The sequence below is a fragment of the Leptomonas pyrrhocoris genome (genome assembly GCF_001293395.1).
Source record: "Leptomonas pyrrhocoris isolate H10 chromosome Unknown, whole genome shotgun sequence".
Classification (NCBI taxonomy): domain Eukaryota; phylum Euglenozoa; class Kinetoplastea; order Trypanosomatida; family Trypanosomatidae; genus Leptomonas; species Leptomonas pyrrhocoris.
In genome coordinates this window covers 1505411-1530625 of record NW_015438359.1, presented here as the reverse complement: position 1 = coordinate 1530625, position 25215 = coordinate 1505411, and the positions used below count along the sequence as shown (strand labels likewise).

The 25215-nt window shown below is 57.7% G+C and overlaps 8 protein-coding genes across 15 annotated transcripts; all 8 read right to left on the bottom strand.

Annotated features, from left to right (window-relative positions):
* Positions 1-818: 818 nt before the first annotated feature.
* ABB37_02319 (paraflagellar rod protein-like protein) lies at positions 819-3472 on the bottom strand (the record flags this gene model as incomplete). Of its 2 annotated transcripts, none has more annotated exons than XM_015799258.1 (1): positions 819-3472. In XM_015799258.1, exon 1 carries the CDS (start codon positions 3228-3230, stop codon positions 819-821), a length of 2412 nt encoding a protein of 803 aa, XP_015662736.1. In that variant the 5' UTR covers positions 3231-3472. The 2 variants fall into 2 exon arrangements, with proteins under 2 accessions (XP_015662736.1, XP_015662737.1); XM_015799259.1 differs by having other exon boundaries at positions 819-3461.
* Positions 3473-3986: 514 nt separating this feature from the next.
* ABB37_02318 (hypothetical protein) lies at positions 3987-6739 on the bottom strand (the record flags this gene model as incomplete). Its single annotated transcript, XM_015799257.1, has 1 exon — positions 3987-6739. Exon 1 carries the CDS (start codon positions 6144-6146, stop codon positions 3987-3989), a length of 2160 nt encoding a protein of 719 aa, XP_015662735.1. The 5' UTR covers positions 6147-6739.
* A 957-nt stretch (positions 6740-7696) lies between these two features.
* On the bottom strand, positions 7697-10335 carry ABB37_02317 (putative Trypanothione synthetase; the record flags this gene model as incomplete). Of its 2 annotated transcripts, none has more annotated exons than XM_015799255.1 (1): positions 7697-10335. In XM_015799255.1, the coding sequence occupies exon 1, from the start codon at positions 9653-9655 to the stop codon at positions 7697-7699; it is 1959 nt and encodes a 652-aa protein (XP_015662733.1). In that variant the 5' UTR covers positions 9656-10335. The 2 variants fall into 2 exon arrangements, with proteins under 2 accessions (XP_015662733.1, XP_015662734.1); XM_015799256.1 differs by having other exon boundaries at positions 7697-10078.
* Positions 10336-10811: 476 nt separating this feature from the next.
* Positions 10812-12777, bottom strand: ABB37_02316 (putative mitochondrial hypothetical protein; the record flags this gene model as incomplete). Its single annotated transcript, XM_015799254.1, has 1 exon — positions 10812-12777. Exon 1 carries the CDS (start codon positions 12528-12530, stop codon positions 10812-10814), a length of 1719 nt encoding a protein of 572 aa, XP_015662732.1. The 5' UTR covers positions 12531-12777.
* Positions 12778-13173: 396 nt separating this feature from the next.
* ABB37_02315 (putative endo/exonuclease Mre11) lies at positions 13174-16199 on the bottom strand (the record flags this gene model as incomplete). 2 transcript variants are annotated; one of them, XM_015799252.1, is made up of 1 exon in its annotated part: positions 13174-16199. In XM_015799252.1, exon 1 carries the CDS (start codon positions 15844-15846, stop codon positions 13174-13176), a length of 2673 nt encoding a protein of 890 aa, XP_015662730.1. In that variant the 5' UTR covers positions 15847-16199. The 2 variants fall into 2 exon arrangements, with proteins under 2 accessions (XP_015662730.1, XP_015662731.1); XM_015799253.1 differs by having other exon boundaries at positions 13174-16196.
* A 752-nt stretch (positions 16200-16951) lies between these two features.
* Positions 16952-20837, bottom strand: ABB37_02314 (putative mitochondrial hypothetical protein; the record flags this gene model as incomplete). 2 transcript variants are annotated; one of them, XM_015799250.1, is made up of 1 exon in its annotated part: positions 16952-20837. In XM_015799250.1, exon 1 carries the CDS (start codon positions 20756-20758, stop codon positions 16952-16954), a length of 3807 nt encoding a protein of 1268 aa, XP_015662728.1. In that variant the 5' UTR covers positions 20759-20837. The 2 variants fall into 2 exon arrangements, with proteins under 2 accessions (XP_015662728.1, XP_015662729.1); XM_015799251.1 differs by having other exon boundaries at positions 16952-20787.
* Positions 20838-22264: 1427 nt separating this feature from the next.
* On the bottom strand, positions 22265-23191 carry ABB37_02313 (hypothetical protein; the record flags this gene model as incomplete). 4 transcript variants are annotated; one of them, XM_015799246.1, is made up of 1 exon in its annotated part: positions 22265-23191. In XM_015799246.1, the coding sequence occupies exon 1, from the start codon at positions 23021-23023 to the stop codon at positions 22265-22267; it is 759 nt and encodes a 252-aa protein (XP_015662724.1). In that variant the 5' UTR covers positions 23024-23191. The 4 variants fall into 4 exon arrangements, with proteins under 4 accessions (XP_015662724.1, XP_015662725.1, XP_015662726.1 ...); XM_015799247.1 differs by having other exon boundaries at positions 22265-23173; XM_015799248.1 differs by having other exon boundaries at positions 22265-23168.
* Positions 23192-24315: 1124 nt separating this feature from the next.
* On the bottom strand, positions 24316-24825 carry ABB37_02312 (putative mitochondrial hypothetical protein; the record flags this gene model as incomplete). Its single annotated transcript, XM_015799245.1, has 1 exon — positions 24316-24825. The coding sequence occupies exon 1, from the start codon at positions 24730-24732 to the stop codon at positions 24316-24318; it is 417 nt and encodes a 138-aa protein (XP_015662723.1). The 5' UTR covers positions 24733-24825.
* Positions 24826-25215: the final 390 nt, after the last annotated feature.

Sequence of the window (25215 nt, the reverse complement as noted above, 5' to 3'; positions counted from 1 at the left end):
GTAAAAAGAGGGATATTGGGTAAACAAGATCAGAAAGTAAAAGAATATCGAAGTTCAGGCGGTCCGCGAGGTCGTCGTGCATGTTGCAGCATCGCCTATGTGGTGTACTTTGACCCCATTCGTTCTCTTCTTCCCTTTTGGCTGTTCGTGTAAGCCCTAGAACAGTCAGCGGAGCCACCTTCGTGAGAATTTGAAGCTGCGGTAAAAGAAAAAAGGGGCGTTGAGAAAAGTGAAGCGAGTTTCGGAGAAACGCGCATCGCTGTTGCTGGAGCTGTCTTTCCCACACGCATTACCAACCCTCCCCCTCATCACCGACCTGTCAGTTTCCGTTTTCGGTTTCACGAGGCGCAAAAGCATGAACCTTCCGCAGAGCACATACACACAAGAGACAAGAGAGGAAGCTAAGGCTACATAATACAAAGAAAGAAGGGGAAAAAAAAACGAGCTATGAGTACATGAATAATGATGATCATCAATTTTCAACAGAACGAAACAAAAGAAAAGGAAATCGCTATTCTGACTCGAATGAGAAGAAGAGCCGGAGGAGACTATTTATCATGCACTAACGCTACATCGGACATGTTTTTGTAGTTGCGCGGCTGTGCGCGCAGAAACATAGAAAAGGAGGGGGAGGCGGAGTGCGGCTCCGCCGCAAAGCTCAACACCCGCCTGTAAAGAATTCCTCTGAAGTCCATCAAGCACGCCCTCTCACACAAAGAACACGTTTCAGCTACATGCTTACAAAGCAAACGTGATGGAAAACGACGAAGGAAAGAAAAAGAAAAGGCAGGGAAGCACACAGCACCACCGCCTTGCTCTCAATTCACGCTCGACGTCTCGCGCGCCGGCTCCACGTAGTTAATCGGAAACAGCCCTGTGCGCTGGTTGCACACACCCCTAAACCACCCCTCCTCTGGCGCCCGGCTAATACAAATGATTTGCTGTCCGGCCTCAAACGTCAGCTCATCCGGTGCCCGTGCGCGGTAGCTAAAGAGGGCCTGGAACGTCGCGCCTTCGATGTGGGACGGCGGCGGTGCAGGACCGACCAGTGCGGCGGCGGACAACGGGCCTTCGGCGCCGAGGTTGGTGGCCCTCGCCGACAGTCGCGACGGAGAGAGCGACGAGGTCGCCGGAGGGGCGGCAAGCGCGCCACTGGCGCCACTCGCCGCGTTGGCCGCACCCGTAGAGGATGGCTTCTGCGTTGTAGTGGAGGATGCCCCGACGCCTTGTCGCTCATTGCGTTGCAGCATCGCGTGCACCCGCTCCACAAACCGCGACGGTGGCTGCTTCCGCAGCGAGGAGGAATGCGTCAACGAGCCGGGCGTGGTGGAAGCCGCAGAAGCAGCAGCAGCAGAATCCGTCTTGAGCCCGATCTTCGTGCCTGACGTACTGCCTTCGGCTCCGCCGATCGGGGCTGTCGAGACGATGCGTACGCCGGCGGCAGCGCGCAGGAGGTGTTGATTGCGTGTCGCGGCTTTCTGCGTGTCCAGCTCTGTCCGCAGCTCTTCAATCGCCGCCGCCTCCCGCTGCACCTCCGACTCTCCCTCCCCTGCCGGGTGCAGCATCGTGCGGTAGTCCAGCATCGTGCTCCAGCGACTCAAATTCATCTTCTCCACAATCTCGCGTGGGTGGACGTAGGCGATGTTCGCGAAATCGAGCGAGCGCAAGGTCGGCGTCACGGCCCGCTCCGCGCGCTCCAGCTTGTGCCGAACGTGCATCACCTCCTGCACCACCTCGTGTCGACGCAGTGCGAGGCGCTGATTCGCCTCGGCGTATTCCTTCGCCCGTGGGTTGAGGGTGTCGGAGAAGAGCTCGCGCTGCATATCATTGGCGCTCATCTCCTCGTCAATCTGCTCCAGCCGTCGCTCCTTGCGGTAGAGGTAGCGGCTCGCTGCGATGTAGTAGTCGGAGAAGCGCTTGAAGTGGTGCTGTTGCACCAGTCGCAGCATCTCGCTCAGCGCATTTTGCTGCTTGTCGTACTTCGCCGCAATGCTGTCGCAGCCGTCCAAAACGAAGTCGTTCAGCGCCGTCGCAACATCCCGCGCGGCGGCGGCGTTGTCGATCGTGTCCTGCAGCTTCTGCGCGTGCTCAGCGGCGGCCTGGAGAAAACTCTCGTGCCCGCTGCGCCGCCCCGCCTCGCGCTCCTCCATCTGCAGACGTCGCTCCACCTCCTTGCGCCGCTGCTCCGCCAGCGTCGTCAGCTCGCTTGAGCACGTCTGCAGCTCCTGGAAGAGGGCAAAGACTCGATTCCACACGCTCTGCTGCTTCTCCTTGTTCTGCTGCAAGAACTGATCCGACTCCGTCCTGTCTGTATCGTAGCGCTTGCGTTGCTGGGCGTCGTCTTCGTTGTAGTTTGTCATTTGCTCTTGTATTTTCAGCATGTCCTCCTCGCAGGCTTCAATCTGGCGGTGCTTCGACTCGATCACGGCCGTGATGTCGCGATCGGCCATGCGGAACACCGCCCAGCGCCGCCGGCGGTCGCTGTTGCGCGACTCGGAGTAGTAGTTCGAGATGATCGGGTACTGGTCCGTGATGAGTCGCAGAATGTGCTCGTAGACTTCCAGCTGGCGCTTCGAGATGTCCTCGGCGAGGCCCATCTCACCGTTCGCGATGCTGGCCTCGAGCAGCTGCTCACACTGGTCAATGTCGGGCGAGAGCTCCTCGATCGTGTTTTGAAAGGCCGTCAAGTCGCCAAAGACGCCGCGGGTGTTGCCGTCGTCGATCAACTTCGTCTGCAGCGCGTTTGTGATGAACGTCAGGTCACGAGCCTCAAACACGACGGACTTCAGCTCGTTCTCGCACTGCTCAATGAAGCGGCGCTGCTTCGCCGTGATGAAGGAGTGAGACTTGGTTTGCTGCAACGCGGAGACGAGCTGGATTAAGTCCGGCAGCTGCGCGTGCTGGCCGTCACCGCCTTCCTCGTCGTCGCCGAGCTCTTTGCCACGCCGTGTGAGGCGCCGCTCGGCCATGTGCAGGTTGCAGTGCTCGATGATGGCTTTGCTGTTCCAGAAGGCACCCTTCGGCACCGACACGTGCTGCTGCAGCTCCGACAGCTGCTGCTCACATCGCTCGTACTGGAAGTCCAGCTGGGAAATACTCTGATCGAGCCACGCCTGGAAGGTGCGGAGGAACTGGTCGTTGCACACGATGGAGTGTAGCTTCGACTCCTCGTCGAGGTAGATGCGCTTGTTGCGCTCAAACAGCGACGCTGCGGACGCCATCGTTGTCATCGTTGTTGTGAGATTGGCGCTGTAGTACTTATAGTTTTACGGATTCGTCCTTCTGGCACCCAGGTGTGCACCGTCGACGTAAGATTCTTCTTCTTTCCAGAAAACTAAGATGCGCGAGGGACCGGCGCACAGTTCGGCTTCCCTTTTGAAAAATAATGTTCACCAGATAAAAAAAAAGAGAAGGAAGTGGATGCCAATCAATAGCAAAGCGAGAGACGAGGAAAACAGGCTGGACAGGAGCTTTGGCGATTTCCAGACAGCGTTGGAGGTGCAGAAGCAGAAGTGTGAGAGAAGAAGAGAGAAAGCGATGTCGAGACTCGAGAAGAACGTTTACAGTGCGAGCGCCAGTAAGATCTTACGGGCATCAGGCATTGCCTCTCCGTTGTAGTACAGGAAGAAAAAGGCCACGAAGAGGGCAACGCTTTAGAAATGAAACATCAAAAAAAAAAAACAAAGTGCCGTCACCCACCCAGTCGCCGTTAACAGAAACAGCGACAAACGATGGCTTGCAGCAATCACAACTCATCTTAAAGAGTGAACCGCCACATCGACGACTCCTCTCACTTTTCTTTTCTCTTTCTTAGAAATTGTTGCTATTTACTTGCAAGTGTTTTCTTCTTGTTCACGGGTGAATCGTTCTTGATTCGTTGTTGCCTAGGGACCGTTCCGTATCCCCCACCGTACTGTCAGGCCTGGGATCTGGTGATGAGGGCTTTTCAAACGGGTGTGTGTGTTTGTGTGTGTGGCCCTCTTTCTTCACACCAACCGCTGTTGGCCTCCATCGTCGGTGTTCTCCGTCGCACTTGACGCGTCCACCGACTCCCACTCCTCGCTCGTCGACGAGCTCCCTTCATCGTGCTGACCGCCGGTGCTCCTCTCGCCTACCTCTGGCCACGCCTTCCCTCTCTCCGCACTAGACGTTCGGGCAAGTGTAGGTGATGGAAAGGAGGAGGAGGAGGCATTGGTGTTGAGGTCGCGCAGCAGTTCCGCCGCGACTATCGGCGCGCGCGTCGAGGTGTACACGCCCTGCTCACATGTATGCGGCGTGATGGAAGACGCCGTCGGGGTTGTCCGCAGCGCTGCGGAAGACGACGTGGACGCGGCGGCCGCACTCTCAACGGACGACGCACTCCGTCGTGCTGTGGGTTGCGGAAGCCCGTCATTTACCGTCACCTCGTAGTCCACGCTGTGCGAGTGCGATGCGATCGGGGGGTGCGTCGACATACGTGGTCGGTGCGGTAGCCTTTCTGTTGGTGTGAGGGCGCTCGACGGTACGAGTTGGTCGGTGTTGGATGAGACTGCCGCCGTGTCCGCAACACACGATCCTATGACAGAGACTTCGTCGTGCTTTGTGTTGGGGGACGGTTGCCGCTCAGCGGAAAGGGACGCGTCCCGACTGCGCATGAGCGCCAAAAGATGTTGGGCTGCCGCTGCGGGTCCGCGTTGCGGTGAAGACGCCGGAGAGTACGGTGGTGCCCGTCGGGGTTCCGCGTCAGTGGCGAACGGCTTCACTTTATTCGCGGGCAGCGCGGCAGCGGAAGGGGAGTCTTCTGAAGGAGCAGGGATAAAAGGCGAGGCGGGAGCGTTGGCGGCCTGGGCTTGCGGCTTCACCGCTGACGTCCTCGACGCTACCGTATCCGGCACGATGGCTTGCGTTGCGGTGGTGGTAGTGGTGGTGTGCGCTCGTTGTCCCACCTCTGACACGGCGACAGCGGATGAGATTAAAGGGTAAACGTTCATTGCGATGTCCTCCAGGAGAGAAGACGAGCAGGAAGAAATCGAGCGGCTTTGATTGGGCGGACACGTTGGACAGCACGACCGCAGTTGCTGTGGCGTACCACGCGGCTTCGGACGGGCTGCGTGCGGCGGCATCGGCGATGGCGTCGGCAAGGCAGCCACAGCAGCGTGTGAGGGGTGAGCGGAGTTACGATCCTCCGCTGATGCTTCGCTTTCAGCATCCTCTAGATCAGTTGCAACCAGAAAAGATCCGTCCACCACACCCTCCGCCGTAGGTGTCAATCCACAGAAGTACGCGTCAATGCCATGCGGCGGCGCGTTCGCATTCACACCCTCCCTGTCGGCGCTGCTGATGCTGCTGCCGTACGCCAGCTCCAATGAACGCCCGAGGGAGCCACGAAGCAGATCGCTCACGGCGGACCGCGAGGGCAGCCGTCGCGGCTGAGGCGACTCCGTCACCGGCACACCGTTTCCATTCTGCTCTGCAGAAGCACCCCCTCTTGCGCCGCTGTTCGACAGCGCTTCGGCTGCGGAGGTGTGCGTATGCATCGGGTGCCGGGGCGGCAACACCGGAGCAGTGCCGCCTTCACGCCGCGCGACGGCCGCCACTCGCTCCGATTCCCCCATGTAGGCGGCCAACAGTGCTAACTCCTGTCGAGCGCGGTGCAGCTGTTGGGCGAGGTGCGCCTCTCGCTTCGCGTGGGCCTGCGCGGCTGCCTCGAGTGTGCGTGCGCGACGCTCCCATGCGGCGCTGTCCCCCAGCGCGTGAAGAAACAGCGCCTGGTACAACGCCGTGGTGTTGCCGCATCCTTCACTGCGGCTCGTGTGCAAAGCGCCACGGCGCTTGTCGCCTTCTCCGCTAGCAGGTGCCCTCGCAGGTGGAGAACCCGCAGGATCTGTGAGAAATACCTGGGCGGCCTCTGCCTCCAACTGTCGGAAGAGACGTTCTATGTTGGACCGCGAGGGACGGGATACAAAGCGCAGATGCGAGGAGGAATAGCCTTCTCCCACCGGCCAGGCTGGCCACTGCGGGGCTCCGTGTCGAGCTTGCGGCGACGCTTCCACGAGGATTGGAGAGGAACCGCATGGCGGATGCGCAAGAGGAGGCCGGGTCTCCGCGGTGGAGGCGCCCCCGCTGTGGGTTCTACTCGCTTGTGGCTCGTTCGGAGAGGGTTGCATGTCAGTGCTGTCATTGCGGTCTTTGGCGTCATCGTTTGCACAGTGCGGCGCCGCACGCCGATTTCGATGTCGATGTCGGCTGGAGGAGCGTCGTCGTTGGCGTGTCCGCGACGGGTGCGCTCGCTCGAAGGGGTCACGCGTCTCCGCCGCACACGCGCCTGTGGTCGGCTGCGGCTGTGCCGCCCTGTCGATGTTGTAGGGGTGGGGAGCCCGCTCACGTTGGGGACACGTCGGCCTTTGCACAGAGGATGCGCCGCACAGCTGCGGTGCTCCGGCACGCACCGCAGTCGATGAAGCGAAAGGATGCTGCGAAGACCGGCATTGGTGATGCATGGAGAAAAGAAAAAAACGCAGAGGCTACGGCGCCACTTGAATGAAGAAAAGGAGGAGGTTGCGCTCTTAACGGACTCCGTTGACCATTGAAACGCTGTTGTGAAGAAACAAACCGCGACAGTCTATCTATTAGTGTGTATGCCTACCGCCTTGCTTTCCTCTCCGTTCTGCTACACACCGACACACACCTCTATCTATGTGCACGTAAGCGTTTTAGGACCGTGATCTACGAAGTGGGATACGCGGAAACCTCGCCCTCTACACCAGATTGAAGAAATCAAAATGAGAAGTATTTAAAAAACGATAAGGGATATTCAGAGCCCGGTAAAAGTAAGAGACGTACACCACATCAAGTGGCGTCGGTGCAAGTCGCGAGCAACTGACGTCACTTTCATTTCCTCGTTCGCATCCTCGGGAGGGTCGCATCGTTTTTTTCTTTTGAGGGGGGCACGTAAAGCAACGAGTTCGTGGAGCCAACGACAAAGCGAAACCGCCTCGAGGGACTTCCCGCGTGCGTCAAGCATCATCGCGAAGACAGCTACACACCAGCAGGTCCTATCAAGTGTTTCTTTACTTTTAAAAGAGTTTTTTTTTTTAAGGAAACGAGTGTTTTAAGAACTTCGTAAATAACGATCTACAAAGGCACAAAAGAATAAAAGTGCCTTGCCGCTCTGCGTTCAATAGACGACAAGACGCGATGAAAGCATCCTACCACGTAGGCAGAGACGGTGCGAAAACCCACAAACAAAACCACAGAAGAGAACGCAGAAGCGGCAATTAACAACCCTTGAAACGAATACAGAGAGAGGGCGAAAAAGATAGCGTGATTCCCACTATGCGGGAAGAAAGTGTGTGTGTGAGAGAGACAGAGAGAGCGTCTTTTACTATTATTATTATCTCCGCATCAACTACTTCAACAGGTTGAACCAGAGGTGACGACAAAAACAAAAACAAGCAAATGGAAAGCGCATCACGCCACTCGTTGATGCTTCCCTCCAGTACGACCCCTCGCTCGATGGCTGTTAATGCCCTTCGTTGGCCGATGGACTTTAACAACCTCCTACAAGTCAGTGATGTACCTCGTCTGCTCCTCCATCCCCTCGCCTTTCGTCCGATAACGTTCGCATATGTTTGGTTGCTTTCCTCGTTTCTCATTTCATTCATGTGCCGCCCTGCTCTGGACTACCGTTTGTAGCGAGATTTCCCTCTCCTTTTCCCTACTCATCCTCGGCCATCTTGTCCAGATCTTTGTGTGTCAGCGGACGAGGAATGCGGCTCATCTTAATACGAATCGCCGCAAAAGGGCTGTCCAGCCCCGTAATAATCGATTTGTCCTCGCGGATACCAGTGCCGCCGAAGGCATCGCCAATCATCCACGCGCCGATGATCGCGTAGTAGTCGTCCTGCTTCGTCAGGGGGAAGAGCTCCTGGTAAATCATATCCCGCTCGCCGAAGTTGCCGGTCGTCTCGGCGTGCACCTCGCCGGAGCCGCCGGTGATGGTCACATTGCGGCCGACACGCCCGACGATTGGCTTCTTCGCGTAGCCGACCCGCCGCAGCTCGTCCGTCAGCTCGTACTCGGCCTTCAGGATCGCCGGGTGCTCGGGGTGGTTGTGGTAGATGATGGGGAGGATCGCCTTGTTGCTGGGGACGAGCTTCCACATCGGCTCAAAGTACAGGATGTCCCAGTCCTTGCCGAGCATCAAATCGCACAGGCGCACCTTGTCCGCGGGCGTCGCGTGCCAGTTCGGCCCCCGCTCGGCCGCCGCCGCGAAGTAGTCGCTGATGGCCGACTCCCACATCCACGTCTTCCACACATTGCGCACCCGCACCCCGTCGCTGTCCTCCACGTAGCCCTCCGCGTTGAAGTGGAATTCGTCGAACATGACACACAGCTTCCCCTCCAGGCCCACCGCCTCCGCCGCCTGCATACAGTAGAGAGCAGTGTACCGCTCCTCGTTGTCCTCATCCACCAAGAAGTGCACACGGCCCGTCGCACCGCAATTGGCCCAGGCCATCTTCAAGTTGCGCTCCACCACCCAGCCGGAGCCGCGGGTGCCCTCCTTGTCCAGGCCCACCGACTCTGCCCACTTCTGCTGAATACGGCCGCACTCCAGCAGCGTCGACGCGCTGTCGGCGTTGTACTCGAAGCACTTCATCTCGTGCGTCTCGTTGTTGAAGGCGAAGTCGAAGCGACCAGAGATGAAGGTCTGCTGGAACTTCCAGGAGTGCCGCATGCGAGGCCACAGCTCCTCGGGAATCGCAAAGGTGCGCAGCTTCTCATCGTCGTGGATCACCTGGGCGGTGGCTTCCATGAAGATGGAGTGCAGCTGCATCGCGTAGGCGCCGCAGCGAATGTTGAACTCGTAGTCGCACTCGTAGTAGTTCACGGTGGACTCCTTCAGGCGGGAGCGGCTGACGTCCATGCCGAACTCCTGCACGAAGAGCTTCTCGGCAGGGTCGTTCATATCCAGCCAGTTCGGCTTGGTCTCCACTGGCTCGTAGGTCCGACGGAGCAGATAGGGCTCCGGCGGGGGTAGGAAGTACAGGTCGGGGTGCACCTTGACCGGCGCGGCGTCTTCGGGGCGATTCTCGTAGCCGGGGAAGGTGACCCACCCGAGTGGGATTTCGACGTCGTTCGGGTCGATGTCGTCGATGATGGTCCACAGCCCGTCCTGGTGCTCCAGCTTCAGTTTGTACGAGTAGGACGACGTCCACTTGTGAAAGCGGTAGTTCTGGTCCGCCACGCAGACGTAGTCCTCGCCCACCTCCGTGATGGCCCCGACATGGCCCACGGTGTTCGTCTCTGAGGAAGGGTAAATAATGAGTGTGTCCGGCTCGGGCCGCGCCTCGGTACCGTTGCGCACCGCCACCGCCGGCGCATCCTCTGCCGTCACCGCGTCCTTCACGGTCTTCAGCTGGAAGATGTGGCAGGCCCAGTTCACGTCCGGTAGCACTAACCCTTTCCGCTCGAGCAGCCAGCGCCGCGCGAACTCCACGCACTGGTACTTAAAGCCGCAGAAGACGCTGCCGTCGATGCTGCGCTCGCCGGAGAAGAAATGGTCGTGCTTGTTGCTGTAGGCGGGGATGTGACCAGGGGCGTAGCCTTGAATCTCGCCGAACGGGAGGTGGTCGGGCTTCTCGAAGCTCACGGGCACGCGTGCAGACGAGGTCATCGTTATTCTTTTTTGTGGGTCGTTGCGGTTGGAGTTCACAATAATAGTAACAGCAATGGTAATATTAATAGTAATAATAATAGTAGTAATCGGGAAGAACCGCTAGTACAGAAGTCCGATAAATAATGGGCGGGAGATAAATACGCTTAACGAAGGGATAAGCAAAATGGAAGGAGCGAGAGCGCACGAATAGGTTTCACTCAACGGCCGCCCCGAAAAAGAAGAATTTCTTTTCAACAACAACAAAAAAAAACAGATTAAAAGAGAGAAACCATTAACGCATGCGCACGCAGCTTGTAATAATAATAAACACCTTTCTGTTCTACTCTTCGCTGACTCGCTATATAGAAAAGGAAACACGAAAAGTGCTGCAACTATCCTGTTAGGGGGGAGGTCGGAATAGTAAAGGAAAAGTTGTCGACTAAACACAGAGGGCGAAACCCGCACGAGCGATTAAACGAAGAAGAGAATTACACGGTGTGCGTTTCACAAACGCACCGGTAGGTGATCACCAACGAAAAAAGACAAGAGAAAAGAACAGAGTCAATAAGACGTGCAGGGCGAAAAATTGAATATACCCAACACGTTGTGGATGGCACGTGGGCGGGGTGTGAAAGGAGGTGAAATGGGAAGGAAATAAGAAAAAGATAAAGCCAAAAGGTTACGCGAACAGAAAACCTTATAGAAAAGTGCAGGACAGAAGAGAGGGAAGAAAAGAAGTTTTTGTATGTGCGTGAAAGAGATTTTGCTTTAAACGTTGATGCCCCTTCTTTTCTTACCTGCTTCGGCTTTTTAAGCATATCTGTACGCCGTTGACAAGGGAGGTCATGCAAGTGCTTTGCACTTTTACACTCGCCTCCGATCGACACATTCGTGAGGTGCTCGCAAATCCACCACGGCGATCGAAATGTCAGCAAATGAAGCAGGAAAACAAAACAAAAAAGAATGTGGGAAAACGCGGTTTCTCATCCTTAGTTTTAGTTTCGATAGAGTACGGATGTTGATGAACAACAAACATCGGCAGCTGGGGAAAGAACACCAGAAAAAAAAAGAAAGGCCTTTGCCGGTGACGTCTGGTGCCTCAAATATGTTCGCTCATCAAAACAGGTCGGTCAGATCAGACGCAGCATATCTTCTTGTTTTCTTTTAAGTCGCCTCATTTCGTCTTGCCGTTTTCCTCGTCACGCCCAGCGGCGTCGTCCTGCAGTCCCGCTCGCAGCGGCGCGTACGTCGACGGCCCCGGCGGGGTGTCGAGCGCCGCCGCTGCGGTCCGCCGCTCCCCCTCCAGCATCCGCTGCTGCTCCTCGCGAGCGCCAAAGACGCGGAGATTGGGCAGCACCTCCTTCTCCTCAATCGGCGTCCCGTCTAGGGCGTGCTTCACACCCGACAGCAGACTCCTACCGCCTGTCTCTACCGCCTCAATCAACTCCGCTCGTTTGCCGATCCAACCGTCGTACTGGAGAAGGGTGCGGGGAGGGGCAAGGCCCGGGTAGAGGGCGGTGCGACCAGGATTCAGCGTGGAGGTCGGTGCCTCCCACGCCTCCTCCAGGAAGGCCTTCTCGAACTGCTCCAGCAGCAGCGGCGGCACGTAGATCTCCACCGTGAAGCAGCGATTAGTAATCAGCTCCTCCTTCGCCTCGTTGCTGAGACGATGGAAGCCCTTAATCACCGATTGCTGGTTCAACTTCCCCAGTTCGTGCAAAAACCGACCGCCGCAGGAGTACTGGCAGAGCGCCGGCACTCGCACCACGTCTGCGACGAAGGGCGCTGCTCGCGTAGTCGCGGAACTGCGACGGAGGCTGCCGGCGTCATTCATTCCGCTCTCCGCCGGTGTTGCCAGCTCGGCTGCTTCGTACAAGATGTTGCGGTAGGCGGAGATCATCTCCACCTGTGCCTCCTCACGGTGAAAGCGATCGTGGTGGATGTCCGGGTCGACGCAGACGGCCGTGTAAAAGCGCTGGCGAACCGCGTGGGGGGAGGGAGGGAGGGGGTGTGAGGGCGTCGAGTCGGGGTGCGGAAGGTGCAGCGTGATCTCTCGCACCGCTGTCCCCGCGAGGAGCGTGGTGTCGCCGCTTTGTTGGAGGTGACGGCGGTCACGGGGACGATAGAAATACGCATTTGATGGGAGAGACGCCGTGGAAGATGCAAAAGGACGCGCAACGTTGCCCTCCGACAAGCACGAAGAGCCACCTGCCGCCTCTCCCACAGTGGCGGTGGTGGTGGTCGCGTCGGCTGAGGCGAAGAAAGGGAGGGATGGGTCACCGTACGGACTGGCCTCGCGTTGCTCCAACACGCGCCAGCTCGCACGTGGCGGTCGGGTAGACGCAGCAGACGCTGTGGTCGGCCAGTCTTGGTAGTACGCCGGATGCGGACTCGGAAACGGCACCGGGGCCGCTGCGGCCGCCAGCTCGATCGGATCCACCACCAGCACATGCCAGTCCTGCTTCTCCCGCAGACGCGCCTCGTCTCGTCGTTTCCTCTCCACTACACGGCGTATGTGGGCGTCGCCGGCCATGAACTTTTTCTGCTCAAGCGGGTTGCCGGCGCTGCTTGTCGGGTCATCCGCGTTCACGGCGGTGATCAACGAGGCGTCAATCGGGCCGTAGAGGTCTGACATCTGCGTCAGCGGTACAATGCGCAGACGGCTCTCGAAGGCGACGGAGAACGTGTCGCGACCGCGCGGGCGGTTAAAAGTAATACCTGAACGCCGAAGTCGGTGCACGCGAGACTCGTCCAAGCCCGAGTAGAAGCTGCGATAAGTTACGCGTGCTGCCACGTTGACGATGGCCGAGGTGTCGTTACTGCCGTGCACGGCGGCGAGCCTGGAAGCACAGCGAGGGCGTGAGACGAAACACGGCAACCCTGTCGGCGGCATGACACAGTGACGTCGCACGCAGCCAGCGGGAATGGAGCAGTGAGCAAGACTGGGTGGGTCCAGCGGCACACACAGGCTGTGTGAGGTATTTTTGTTTGCGGCACCTGCGTTGCTGCTGGCGAGTATAAGCGGCAGCACGAGAGGAGCAGCTGAGCGCGTGCAGGAGACGATTTGCGGGTGCACTTGCCACGGCATATTGTCTATTTTGTTGTTGATGTTATTGCTGTTGGCTTGCTATTCGGCTGCTGATGTATTTGGAAGGACCAGAAAAGGAAGAAAAAAAAAAGAGGAGGAGGATTCCGAAAGAAGAGCAAAGGAAAGGTGTAATGATGCACGTGGACCCCGCTAGTTTGGCATCCACACACACACACACACACACACACACACACGTCAATGGCTCCTCCCATCTCGACCGTCCCTTAACACGGTAGAAGGCGCAAGTATTGGCTGTGAAGAGTGGAGAAGGGGCACTTACGAATCGCTCGGTTTGCTTTTATTGGGGGAGGTCGCCTTCAGCAAAGAGAAAGAAAAGATGTAGTGTAAAGCGGAGGCGCTAAAGGAGACGCAAAAGCAACAGAGTTCACCCTTATTAATAAAAGCTTTTTAAGGGGCACGCACCACGAGCGCGAGGAGAACGGCAATGCTATTGTTGCTGCTGCTGGTGAGAACTGCCGATCCATTTAGGCAGCAACGCCAGCAACGCCCCTTGCGATGCCGCAGCGACAGGTCCGCCAAGTTGTGGCTGTCCCGGACGTGGTCTGGACGAGGCATCGCTCCGACCCCCACCGCCAGCTCGCCCCGTCGTGGTCGGGAGTGCACCCTGGTGCGCCATCAGCGTCAGTGTCGGGCCGCCCCCGCCGTTCGCACTATTGCTGGCATTGGCGACTCCGGCGTTGGAGGCTGTCGCTGCCGTCGCCGTGGCGCGCCGACCGGCAGCGTGAACACCGCCTCCGCGTTGTCGCCCGGGACCGCTTGCGGTAGTTGTGGTGCGCGGCTTCTTTGCCGCTGTCGCTGCAGAGTTGGTGGTGGTGGCTGCGATGGACTTTTTCATGCGACCACGCCCACTACCACCACCACCACCACCGCCGCCGCCGCCAACAACGCCCTCCTCGTCATCCTCCACTACCACCTCATCCTCGCCGTTGTCGTCGTCCTCCGCCGCGAGCCTGGCGGTCGTACCAGACGCATTACGTTGCAGATGGTCCGTGACATTCGCAGGAGAAGAGGGAAGAGGGGTGGTGGGGCCACTCCGGGAGCGCTTTGCTGACCCGTGTTGTTGTTGTTGCTGAACCGCTTGCGCGATGAGGTGGTCGAGAGGCACGCGGTCGAGGCCGTCATCCGGCAGCTCCTCGCCGTTGTCGTCATCTTCCTCCTCGTTGCTGCCATTGTTGTTCGCGAGCGCCACACTACCATCAGCGTTTTTACTCAATGTGCTCTTCCGTATACCTCTCAGCCCTTCGCCGCGGTCGATCGCCTGCTGCACCAGCGTCGACACGTTGATCTGCCCACTGAACTCACTGCTGCCTCCATCTCCCGCAAAGGGAAACGAATGGGAGAGGCGTGCGTCATGTCCAGACCCCGCCTGCGGTGAGGCCACACATACGGTTTCGAAGGGATCCAGCGGCTGCCGATACGGCTCGGGGTGCGTCCGCGATGACCCTACGTTGACGCTTTCTGGATTCTCCTCCTCCCCCTCGCCGTTCTCTTGCCGTTGCAGCAGCGCCTCCTCCAGCAGCGCCGTCCGCACGTAGCGCTCGTTGACGTGCCGCTTGTGTGTCACCACCTCCTCCACGACCCGATTTGGATTTAAGACGCTATCGCTGGCCCCACTCTCCAGGCGCCGCCATACCGACTTCTGCGAGGCGTGCAGCAGCTCTGTCAAGCGCTCATCAATGGCGTCGCGCTCGCCTTTTTCGGCAAACGCGTACACCGCAGCGCTGAGCTCCGACTCCGACAGCAGCGTGCAGGCGTTTTTGGCGTTGTGGTTGAACACCTCCGCCACCTTCACACGGATGTCGAGGGTGTTAAGCTGCGGTGCGGTGGGCACGACAACACCGCCGGTACCCGCGCCGCCGGGTCCCAGCACCGCCCCTGGTGCGCGCCGCTCCGGTTTTGGCTTGACGGGCCGCAGCAACTCGCCTGGGTTTGCCACGACATCCATGTACTGCTGCCCAAATCGATTAAAGTTGGGCTGCGGGTACGGCGCCGAGGCGACATCGGAGAAGTCCACCGCCAGCCGAATCAGCGGGTACTTCAAGTTCGGGTGAAAGCGCAAGACATCGTCGGGGATGCGGGCCACCTGCTCCTCGGCTTCTCGAATCATGTCCGCCATCACGCCATGCAGAAACGTTTCCACCGCGTCTAGCGTGCGGCCGTCCGGCACGTCCTCGCGCAGCTCCACGGTGCGCCGCACGACGGGCCGTACACTGCGCAGGGTGTACGGTGTAAGGCGGTAAGAGGTGCCGCGAACTTCCAAGATGCCGTACTGCTTCGGATTGCACTCCAGCGCGGACAGCGAGGTCAGAACGGTGCTGCCAGGTTGCACCACGTCGAAGCCGTCCGACGGCTGCGGCACCATGAGCTGCTCATGTTCGTTTCCCCAAATGACGAGATCCATGCCGAACCCGGCGAGCATGCCCTCCAGTATGCCGTTCTTGCTCGCCACGCCGCGCACGCCGCGGTTCTGATGCAGCACGAGAATGTTGAACCACTTCCGGCCCGGGACCGGCTTCGGGTAAACAAACTGAACCTTCTTGAGCCGAAAGCAGCGATGCAGGCGCTCGTCGCGGACGTTGCCGAGGCCGTAGAGGGCGATAAAGGTGCCGCCCTTCCGCAGCAGCACCGGCTCCACCACGATATCCTCGAGAGAGGAGACGTGACCAAAGTAGTTTAAATAGCCGTTCGTGGCGAGCAGGTCCAGCGAGGAGGTCCCACCGACCGGGTCGTCGTGGTTGCCGTGGATCGCAAGCACAGGGAGGGCGACGTTGATGTTCGGATCTTGGAAGTTCGCCAGGGGCAGCGCGTGTGTCGGGAAGTTCACCGCCGGATCACTCAAGAGCGAGAACGCGATTGCCTTGTTGCCGTAGACGTACTTGCGGAAGAGCGAGCAGGAGCGGACGAGGCAGCCGAGGCTCGGCTTGTTCTCGTGGAAGAGGTCGCCGCCGAGCAGCAAGAGGTCCACGTCGTGCTCCGTGCGCGCCGCACGCAAAACCTCCTCGAAAGTCGTGAAGCTGTCATCGCCGCGGCGGGCATCTCGCTCTGCGAAGCCGAGGTGATTGTCTGTGGTGAGAAGAATCTTGAACGTACTGTCTGTCATGCTGACGGAGCTGGCTCCCCATTTGGGGTGGTTTTGGGGCTGTGTGTGCAAGTGAAATGTCTATCCGAAGAGAATAAAGCTCTGGTTGTATTTGTGTGTATGTTTGTGGCTACACCGTGAACCCAATAACGGTTTTCTTCGTGCTATATGTATGATGGAAAGGTAGGCCAAGTGCGTCTGGGGGAGATTCTATGTTTGTTTGTTTACGTGGTGAGGTTTATGAATACCACGGAGATATTGAAAGACGTTTTCTTTTATCAAGGCTCTGACTGCTCTGAAAAGGTGTGCCTGTTCACGCAACACACATACACACAAATCGCCTGTATCGACCCTCTCAAAGCAACGTAACTGCTTAAAAAAGAAGAGAGAACAGTGAAGCAGCGATGAGGCATAACATGCATGCGAAGTTGTTCTTTTTAAAACAAGCATGTGAAGAGGAGCCAACAGGGGATCAAAACCAGCAATCGTACAGGCTCCAGCGCTTCGCATACGTCTCCTACTGCCAACCAACATGAACATGTTCGCAGACGTCGGGTACGACTTCCTCTTGTTATGATTGCTGTAACTGCTTTCGGCGTGCACACGCTACGCCATCCTTTTGGGGGTTATTCCTCTCCAACACAAAGCCAGTTCGGCCTTCGGCTGCTAACATTGCTTGCAGCCATCACTTTCATTTTCCAATTTGTTTGTCATACAAGTGTCTGTGTAAACGGGCATCCGCAAACGCACAGCTCTGCTAAAGAGGAAAGTCACGTTCTTTCTCGCCCTGCACACGCTGCTGTGCAGCCATCGATCCCCTACTTAAAAGATACGAAGAACACCCATATCGGGGCCCTCTCTGTCTGTCTCTCTGTACGTGTGCGAGTGATTCCCCTAGATCCCTTCGCAACGGCAACAACAGAAACCAGCAAATCAAACAACACAACAACCGGCGCCACCTTATGCACTGGTTTGCATGCCCATTGTAAAGAAAGGGAGAGATAAAAGCAAAGCATTGTTCGTTTCTCGGGAGGCTATCAGGTCATGCCGGTGAATTTTGGGGGTTTTCTGCGCTACTTCAACAACAACGCTGTCTAACAGACCCACCCCTCTCGCACCTGCCTTTTTACAGTTGCACCCACTTCGGCAGCGGTGTCTTCGTCTGGTAGTCGCGTACGGAGTCCTTCACGCCCTTCACCTTACCGGTCTTCTTATCCGTGTCCCACATGTGCGACGGCAGCAAACCTGCGCTGTTGCGGTGCATCGCCACCTCCGGTCGATTGAACTGCGGCATCGGGTGGTGCTGGCGAACCTCCCAGTAGGTGCGGATCTTCTGCGCCTGCTTCCACGGAGTAACACCGTCCACAAACTGCAGCATGTCGCGAACCTCGTTTTCGTAGTTGCGCAAGTAACCGTGCGGGCGCGCCTTGTAGCGCCAGGCGCGGTTCAGCGAGAAGAAATAGCTCGCGCCGACGTTGTCTTGTCGCATCGTCTCGTAGATAATCGGCTGGTCCGCCTCCTGGATCGCAATCCACTCCCACGGAGTATAGCGGTGCATGTAGCCCTGGCGGATGTAATCGCGGCGGTGCGAGATGCTCAGCGGACGGTAGTTCTCCGGCCGAGTCGTGTCGAAGCGGTTCCACTGGTCCAACTCCGTGATCTGCTTCGTCGTGCGGTACCTGTTGTTCACCGCGGTGTCGGGCAGACGACGCTCGTACTTCTCAAGGAAGTGGTCCTCGCCGTCCGCGCCGCCGCTGGCGCTGCCGTGTGCCGCCTTTTCGTTCTTGGGGTCCGCTGCGTCGATGTAGCGGCGCAGGCCAGCGGGGTTGTAGCGGCGTGACTCGTCGCCGGTGGTCCGCTCCGGCCCGTGGTAGCGACGCTGCCAAATCAAAACATCCGCCAGCGGCACCTGCTGCACTACGCCGTCGGCGTGAAAAGCCACCGTGACGAGACGGGGGTCGGGATTGAAGAAGGGCTGCCGCAGATACTCCACGATGCGTCCACGCTGGAAATCACCGGACACATCAGCAGCAGCGGCGACGACATCCACCTGCTGCGTTGCCGCCGCACCGGTTGCGAGCCGCCGACGAGCGCGGACGGGTAGACCTGGTCGAAGCCCATCGGCGTGCGTCGCGGGTGACCAGCCTTCTACTGCACCGGCCGTCGCCTCCTCCCAAATAACGTCCTGCGTCTCCACATAGTTACCGCGGTTGTAGCTGTACTCCCCGATGCCGTAGTTCAGAGCGTGATTGTACGTCGCACTCGCCGGCACCTCGAGCGGGTAGCGCGAAAAGGCCTCGTCTGTCATCTCCATCGACTCTCCCGACTCTAGCCGGACGGACAGCGGCGTCACTGCACGCTCACTACCGGGCACGGCGGTGTACGGCTGGCCGTCTATCCGCACAACCGTATGCGCATCCGCCGCACTTTCTTCGCCGCTCCCATCGGCCCGCGCGACGCGGTTGAGCGCTTTACCGTACGCGTCCACCGTCAAGGTCAGCACACCGCCCGTCTCTGCGTGTCGCGCGTCCACCACGGACACCTTCATCCCCTGCCCGACCACCTCACCGTACTGCCGCTTCTCTGCAATGTAGCGCCGTCCGCGGGTTATCTTGGCCCACTCCTCCATCTGCGCCACCGACTCCTCCTTCACGTACTGCTGGTACATCGCCTGCTCCTCCGCGTCGAAGTACTGCAACACCTCCGGTGGCTGCGCGTACTTGATGACCGGCTCCGGTGCTTTTCCGAAGACCTCGTGCGTAAACCCACGGTTCCACCGGTGCTGAAAGCCCTCAAAGAGCAGCAGACGGTTCAGGTACCGACTGCTCAGCACGTGCTCGCGCTTGTCCAGCGTTTTCAGCTCATCGTGTGTGTGGTGTAGGTGCAGACTCAGCGCGCTGTCGCTCTCGCGCACAACGGCCTCGACGATGGTCGGCGACGGCAGCACATACACCCCAAACCAGCTCCGCAGCGTCTCCACGTCGACCTCGACCTCGTCATCGTTCAGCTGCAGTTTTGTAGGGTCAAAAGGTGTGTTCTCGCAGATTTCATCGAGCTTTACGCGACGGACAGCGCGCTCCTCGGCCGTTTCGTTCGCCACCGGCTCCAGCCCGTGCAGCAGCGCCAACTCACGTCGCTGCTGGTGATGCGCGCGGTAGCGGGTAAAGAGCTCCCACTCGTACGCCTCCGGTCGCTGCTTCATAAGCGAGAAGCCCTCCACATCGCGGTACATGCGCTGCAGCCGCTGCGCGCGGAAGTGCGGAAACGGCTTGAAGTAGTCCAGCGGCCGCTCCCCGCGGGCGTTGCGGTGCGAGACGACAAACTCGTCCACCGACTGCTGAATCGGCACGCCGTAGTGCACGGTGTTGCGCTCCGTCAAGTCCTGCTGCCCGCGTGCGACGCGGTCCTCGCGGCGCTGCATGTCGAAGCGGTTGTTGAGGAGGTGGCCGACGCCCTTCGCCGTGCTGCGCCGTAGATAGGGGTCGACGTGCTCGTCCGTCACGGTGCGTCGGTACGCGTTGGAGGCGAAGAGCACCGCATCGACCAGTCGCTCGTCGTTTGCGTGCTTGCGGAGTGTGCGTTTGTCCGGCCCGCCGTCCTGCACCAGCGCCCCTTGCCGCCCGAGGCCAAAACGTTGCTTACGGGTTTGCGCCTTGGTGTTCTGTGCGCTTTGGCGCTGCGCGTGGACGTTATTGACGACATCGCGGGTCAAAGCCTCACCGAGCTTCGGCTCCTCGGTGGTGGTGTTGCTGGCATAAGTCAACCGAGCTTGGGCCTCGACATCGGGTAATGTGTCGCTGCCACCGCGCAAGTTCTTCATCGCCTCCTCCATCGAGGACGGCGGAACCGTCGGTGGGAGCTGCTGTGCCCCTTGGGGTCGCCCTGCCTGCTGCGCCACGCGACGGTCCATGTCGTAGCCCTCAAAAGGCAGCCGCGCCGACCGCTTCACAACGTTGAAGTCGAAGCGCTCCTTCTCGCGCAGGCCGTGCTCAATCCGGAGTTGCTCGTCAAGCAGGTCGTCGTTCGCGGTCGCGACCTCCTCGACCACGGTGTTCAAGAGCTCCTCGCTGTTCATGCCATTCCCCGACGTGTACGACACATCCGAACCTGTGCCAGACTTCGCGGCGGTGGCAGCGCGGTAGCGATCAAGGGTAGCCTGCTGTCGCACCTTCTCATCGCTCAGCGCACCGCTCGACCGCAGCAGATCAACCGCGGACACCGACGCGCTCGACGGCAAGGCAGATTGAAAGCGATCGGCCGGGACGTGACGCTGCGTAAAACACTCCCGCTCGGCACCACTGCGGAGCTGCCGTGCTGTCGCCCGCGCTTCCTGCGATGCGAAGCGCATGGACTCGACATCGTGGCGGAGCCAGTCCCGCTGTGCGGCGGCGGCGGCGTAGGCCTGCGAGCTGCCCGGTTGGGTATGAGGGTAGGCGATGCGGCCGCCGTGCACAAAGTCGCGTGGGGCGTACTGAGGTGCGTAGCCGGACGCCGGGTCGCGGTAGTAATCCCTGTGCGCCAAGCCCCCGAGGGGATCGACGGGGCTCATCAGCTCGCGTTGGAGCTGCGTGGCCCAGTCGGACATTGTTGCGGCGGAGGAAGAAGCGGTGGACCCGGCTGCTGCTGTCGGCGATACAAACGCGGCACCGCCGCCGCCGCGGTTCCCTCTGCGCGAGCCTACAGAGGATGCCGGAAAGGACGAGGTGGCGCTGCGGTTGTCAGATATGAAGGTGTGCAGACGGCTGCCATCACCGCTCTTGCTGCCGCCGTGACCGCGACTGCTCTGCGCGCGCGTCGGTGTGCAGACGGCGCAGCTGGTCGATCCGGTGGACGGAGGGCGACCACCGCCACCACCACCGGTGCTAAGGAAGGGAGAGAAGTTGGAGGATGCCACCGCAAGCGACGCTCTCCCGACACAACGACGTCGCATCATATTATTTGGGGGGTTTGTTTTCTGTTTCTACCCAAGGATAAAACCTCGTAGAGGACGTACGACGGGAAATGAGAAGGCTGAGAATGCGGAGAAGAGTGACATGATGCAAGATTCCTGTTTGTTTTTGGGGGTTCATAAAGAAGCGCTCAAGAGTGAGGAAGGTGCAGGTGCGCCGCATGGTGAAAAAGGACGCCGCGCAGTTACAATGCGATCCAAAAAAAATAAAAGAGCTGCAACTCTTTCAAAGAGTTAGCTCGCACGTGCCCACTTCCATCACTATCACACATCACGCACCACACCCGCGAACACGCAAGATCAACACGGGAAACTAAACAGAGACGAGGCGTAATCAACGGCATTGCAGAACGCAAACATGTCATTCCATCGGTGCCGTGCAGGAGTCGACAGCACTCTCATCCCTCAACCGTGCAGAAGTCTCCATTGGCGCAGTGACTGTAACGATTTTTTCCTTTCGTTCTGTCGTCGCTGTTGACGCGCATTTTATTCATGTTCTTGACCTATATTTGGACAGGCGCGTTCCGGCACACCGTAAGAATAAAGAACTCAAATAACCATTTAAGAGAGGATCCGCTTCCCACCAAGCATCGGCACTTGGAAGAGGAAGAACAACAGTCAAGAAACGACCTATTTTTCGATTCTTTGCCTGACGCTCCGCCTGCTAAGCAACGCTGACCCGTCAAGCTCATTCAACAACGTGTAGAAAACATACATATATCTGCATCTGCGGTGTCCTTTTTTGGCGTCGTAATGTGCTCTCGTCGCTTCAAAAAGAAACAAAACGCAGAGAGGCAGTCAAAAGAATTCAACGTCCCCAGAAGCGGGATGCATGCCGTAAGCGCAGGGAAGCCATGTTCGCCCACCAGAGAAAGAACCCAAAACAACGCTATAACACCAGTCAGCGAAGATGGCTAAACAGCAAAGAAGAAGAAAAAAAACCTCCGCCGTCACCGTAGTCGGCGCGTCCAATCATCAACAGAAAACAGACATCACCAACGTTCGCGCCAGCCTTCCTTCAGAGTGTGCGCTTCTGCTCCCCCCTAACGCCACGTATGGGTGTGTGCTTGTGTGGACGTGCGGGTTTCGCGCGAGCCAGCGTCGAATTTGGTTTAGAAACAAAGAAAAAAAGCGTAAGCGGCTCTCAACAAACAACCGTGAAGGAAGCAGCCCTTGTTCTCTCTTCCTTCAAAATAAGCAAAACAAAAAGAAGCGTCTTCAACTCTGAGAACGTACGAGAGATGGCAACAATCAAAAGGAAAAACGAAGACGCGAGTCCGTTGCAAAAGCGGCGATGACTGCGTTGAAGCTTGATTGGACGGAAGCGAAGACCATTTCCATACACACACGCTGGTGCTTTTGTCTTTCGCACGCATTCGGCTCCGCAGCACGCAGTGCTCCGTCTTTGAGGATCTCCCCATGAACGGATGCGAGTTGTGCACCTGACTTTCGCCGTCTTTCTCTTCTCTTCACTCCCCCTTTCCATCACCTCTACGCCCGCGCAGCCGGCGCAGCCGGCGCAGCAGCCGGGGGGCCACTGGCACCACCGCCCATGAAGAAAGAGGCCACTCTGCCCGCCGTTTGCGGTCGGTTGACCGCCTGCGTCAGCATAAAGTTGGTCAGCCGCTGCTGCGCGTCCCGCCGGCACTTAAAGTAACCGTAAAGATTCGCCCCCGCAAGAGTGATGGCAGCCAGCTTGATGGGCAGGTACTTGAGCGTGAAAAGGTTCAGCAGCAGCAGCACCACCCACGCCACAAAGTTACCAATCAGCAACACCCAAAAGAACCAGTTGTCGTAGGCGTTGACGCGCTGGTCCGCCTCGGGGCTGCTCTCAAACAGCCACTCCGTCGATCCATCGTCCTTCACCTCATTTCGCCAGCGCATGGAGACCAGAATGCGCCCGGTAATGTTCTTCGTCGTCCAGAAGTCCGCTGCGAGCAGCAGGATTGTCACGACGAGCAGCACAACGTAGCTCATCCCAAACGTGCCACCGAAGATGTACACAAGAACGGCCGCGATCTTGAACACCGCGTGGAACAGGGCCGCGATGGGATGCACGCCCTTGTAGCCGCCGTGGTCCACCGTGTCTACCAGTATTGTTTGCCCTTCTGGCGCGGCGGCGCTGCCGAAGTTCACGTTTGGATCGGGTGCGCCGCTGCTGAAGGCGGGTGGGGGGACGCCACCGTCGGCGCCTCCCTGCACAGCTGGGGCGCTGCTAAAGTCGAAGTTTGATTTGCTGTTATGGTCCATTCTTCGTTCTTTGCTTTGCTGTTACTTTCACAGCTGCTGATATGTGAATCTTTTCCTTGCCGTTGGTTTTCTGAAGATAGGGGTGATAATGAGGGGGTGCAAACGAGTGCGAATGTGTGTGAGGTGCGCGCGCGCTCTCTCTCCTGTGCTGAAACACACGTGCAAACTACAAATGCATAGGTGCATACACAAGTGAAGAAGGAAGAGCGGTGAAGAGGAGGTCCGGAAAACAAAAGAAAGAACACATGAAAACACAATAAAGTGCATTACAGTCGACGCCGAGAACCAATCGACAACTCAACAATAACCCCTCCCCCCCCCCACCCCGCCCTCTCTATTCTACTTCTTTTGGGGCGTGATCGCGATAGAGGCGGTGACCGCTCACGTGCGAGAGAGAGTCCGTCCTTCTTCACCTTCACTGCAGAATTCGTTACAGCCGGTGGAATGATAGGAGCACACACTTGGTTGCCTTCATAGGCTCGTCCCCACTTTTTTTGTTGTTTGGAGCCGATAAACGCGCTCAGTCGCTGCTGTGCGTGGGGGTGCTTTTGGGGAGGCGTAGAAAGCTTCTTGCTACAACGGCCTCAAAGCGTCCGCTTTGGACCGTTTTTCCCCACCCCCACCCTTCTTTTTGCGCATATTCCGTTGTTTAACTTTATTATATATAAATGTAAGAGTAGTATTAGGTTCTTTCTTTTTTTTTTAAGTCGTTTCACCTCTGCGGAGCACGCACGGGTGTATATCTGTAACAAGAAAAAAGAGCTGTTTTGCACTACATCCTCAGAGCATGTAAGAACAGGAAAAGAACAGAATCGTACGAACAACGTCAACGTGGTCATGGTGCTTCAATCGGAAATCACCAGTTGGACAGCGCGGCTCATTTCCTTGTTGATGTGGTTGACGTTGCCCGTACTCTTTTGAACAAACGCAGCCATGTGCGACTTCGTGCCGCTGAAAGAAGGGCGCCCCAAAAAAAAAAACAAGCACACCCACAAGTAACCGCACGCGGCGACGACCACCAAATTCTGACTCTCATCATACGTAATAATTATTATTGATAAGGAGTTATGCGCGATCCAGATAACAATGAAAAAGAACCTCCTCCTCGCACCAAAGAACATATATATTTGCACCTCTTCAACAGAGATGATAAGCCACCACCGACGAAGACAACAGACGGTGGCAGCTCACCAACATCGCAGTAGACAGCGAATCCAACCAGAGAGCACACCCACTGTGCTCCTCCGTACAACATTGCAGGTGTGTATCGTTGCGTTTTCTCTTGCGTTTGTTTATTCCACCGCGCGCGACGATGCGCCTTGGCGCTCCTTCTGCCGCTGAACCAAGTACACCATACCGCAATACACCGTCTCTAACGCCTCCGCCTCGCAGTCGCGGCCCTTCTTCCCCTGACAGCGCTGCAACGCACGCTGCTCCCGCTTGCATGTCGGCGCCATCGCCGCTGCGCGGAAAATGGCCGTCTGCTTCTTGTCATCCTCTAAACACTTGCGCGTCACCTCCTGGTAGGGCTTGCAACGCTTAATGCCCTTGCGCTGCAGGCTCTGATCCACGTAACTACTATCGATGTTCTGCGGGACGTAGTTCTGAATGCACGCGTCCAGGTCACTCGTTTCTTGGGAGCAGAAGCGGTCCGTCATTAGCTTGGTGAGGAGAATCTGAAGGTTCTCATTGGTGACCTGTTCCGTCATCTTTCTTTTTCGCTTTTCTTGTCTACCTTACTTCTGTTGTTGACGTGCGGCGATCGTATTTAAAAGAGTAAGGATAATAATTCTGTTTAAGCTGTAGCCGAAAAAAGATGCCGACGAAGAGCAACGCGCGAGGAAAAAAGGCGTAGGAGAGGGAAAGCGAAAATGCTAAAAAAAAAAACGGTGTGAGACACAATCAGCCCCGCTATCGCAGTGAGCCGACGAGTCTTCTGTTTACATGTTCCTACGCTGTACGAGAAGGCGCACCGCGACGCAGCTAGTGCATTCATGTCTCGGTAGAGCTGCTGCGCGTAGGGAAGGAAAAGAACAGAGTACCAGCGTTGCGCACAGCGGAGTTGCGTGAGAGTGGGAGGTTTTATGTATTATTATTATTTCGATTAGCGTACATTGAGATATATATATTACACTAGAAGCAGAAAGGAAGGCAACAGAAAACAAGAAGAAGTCTTTCAAAAAAAAAAAATT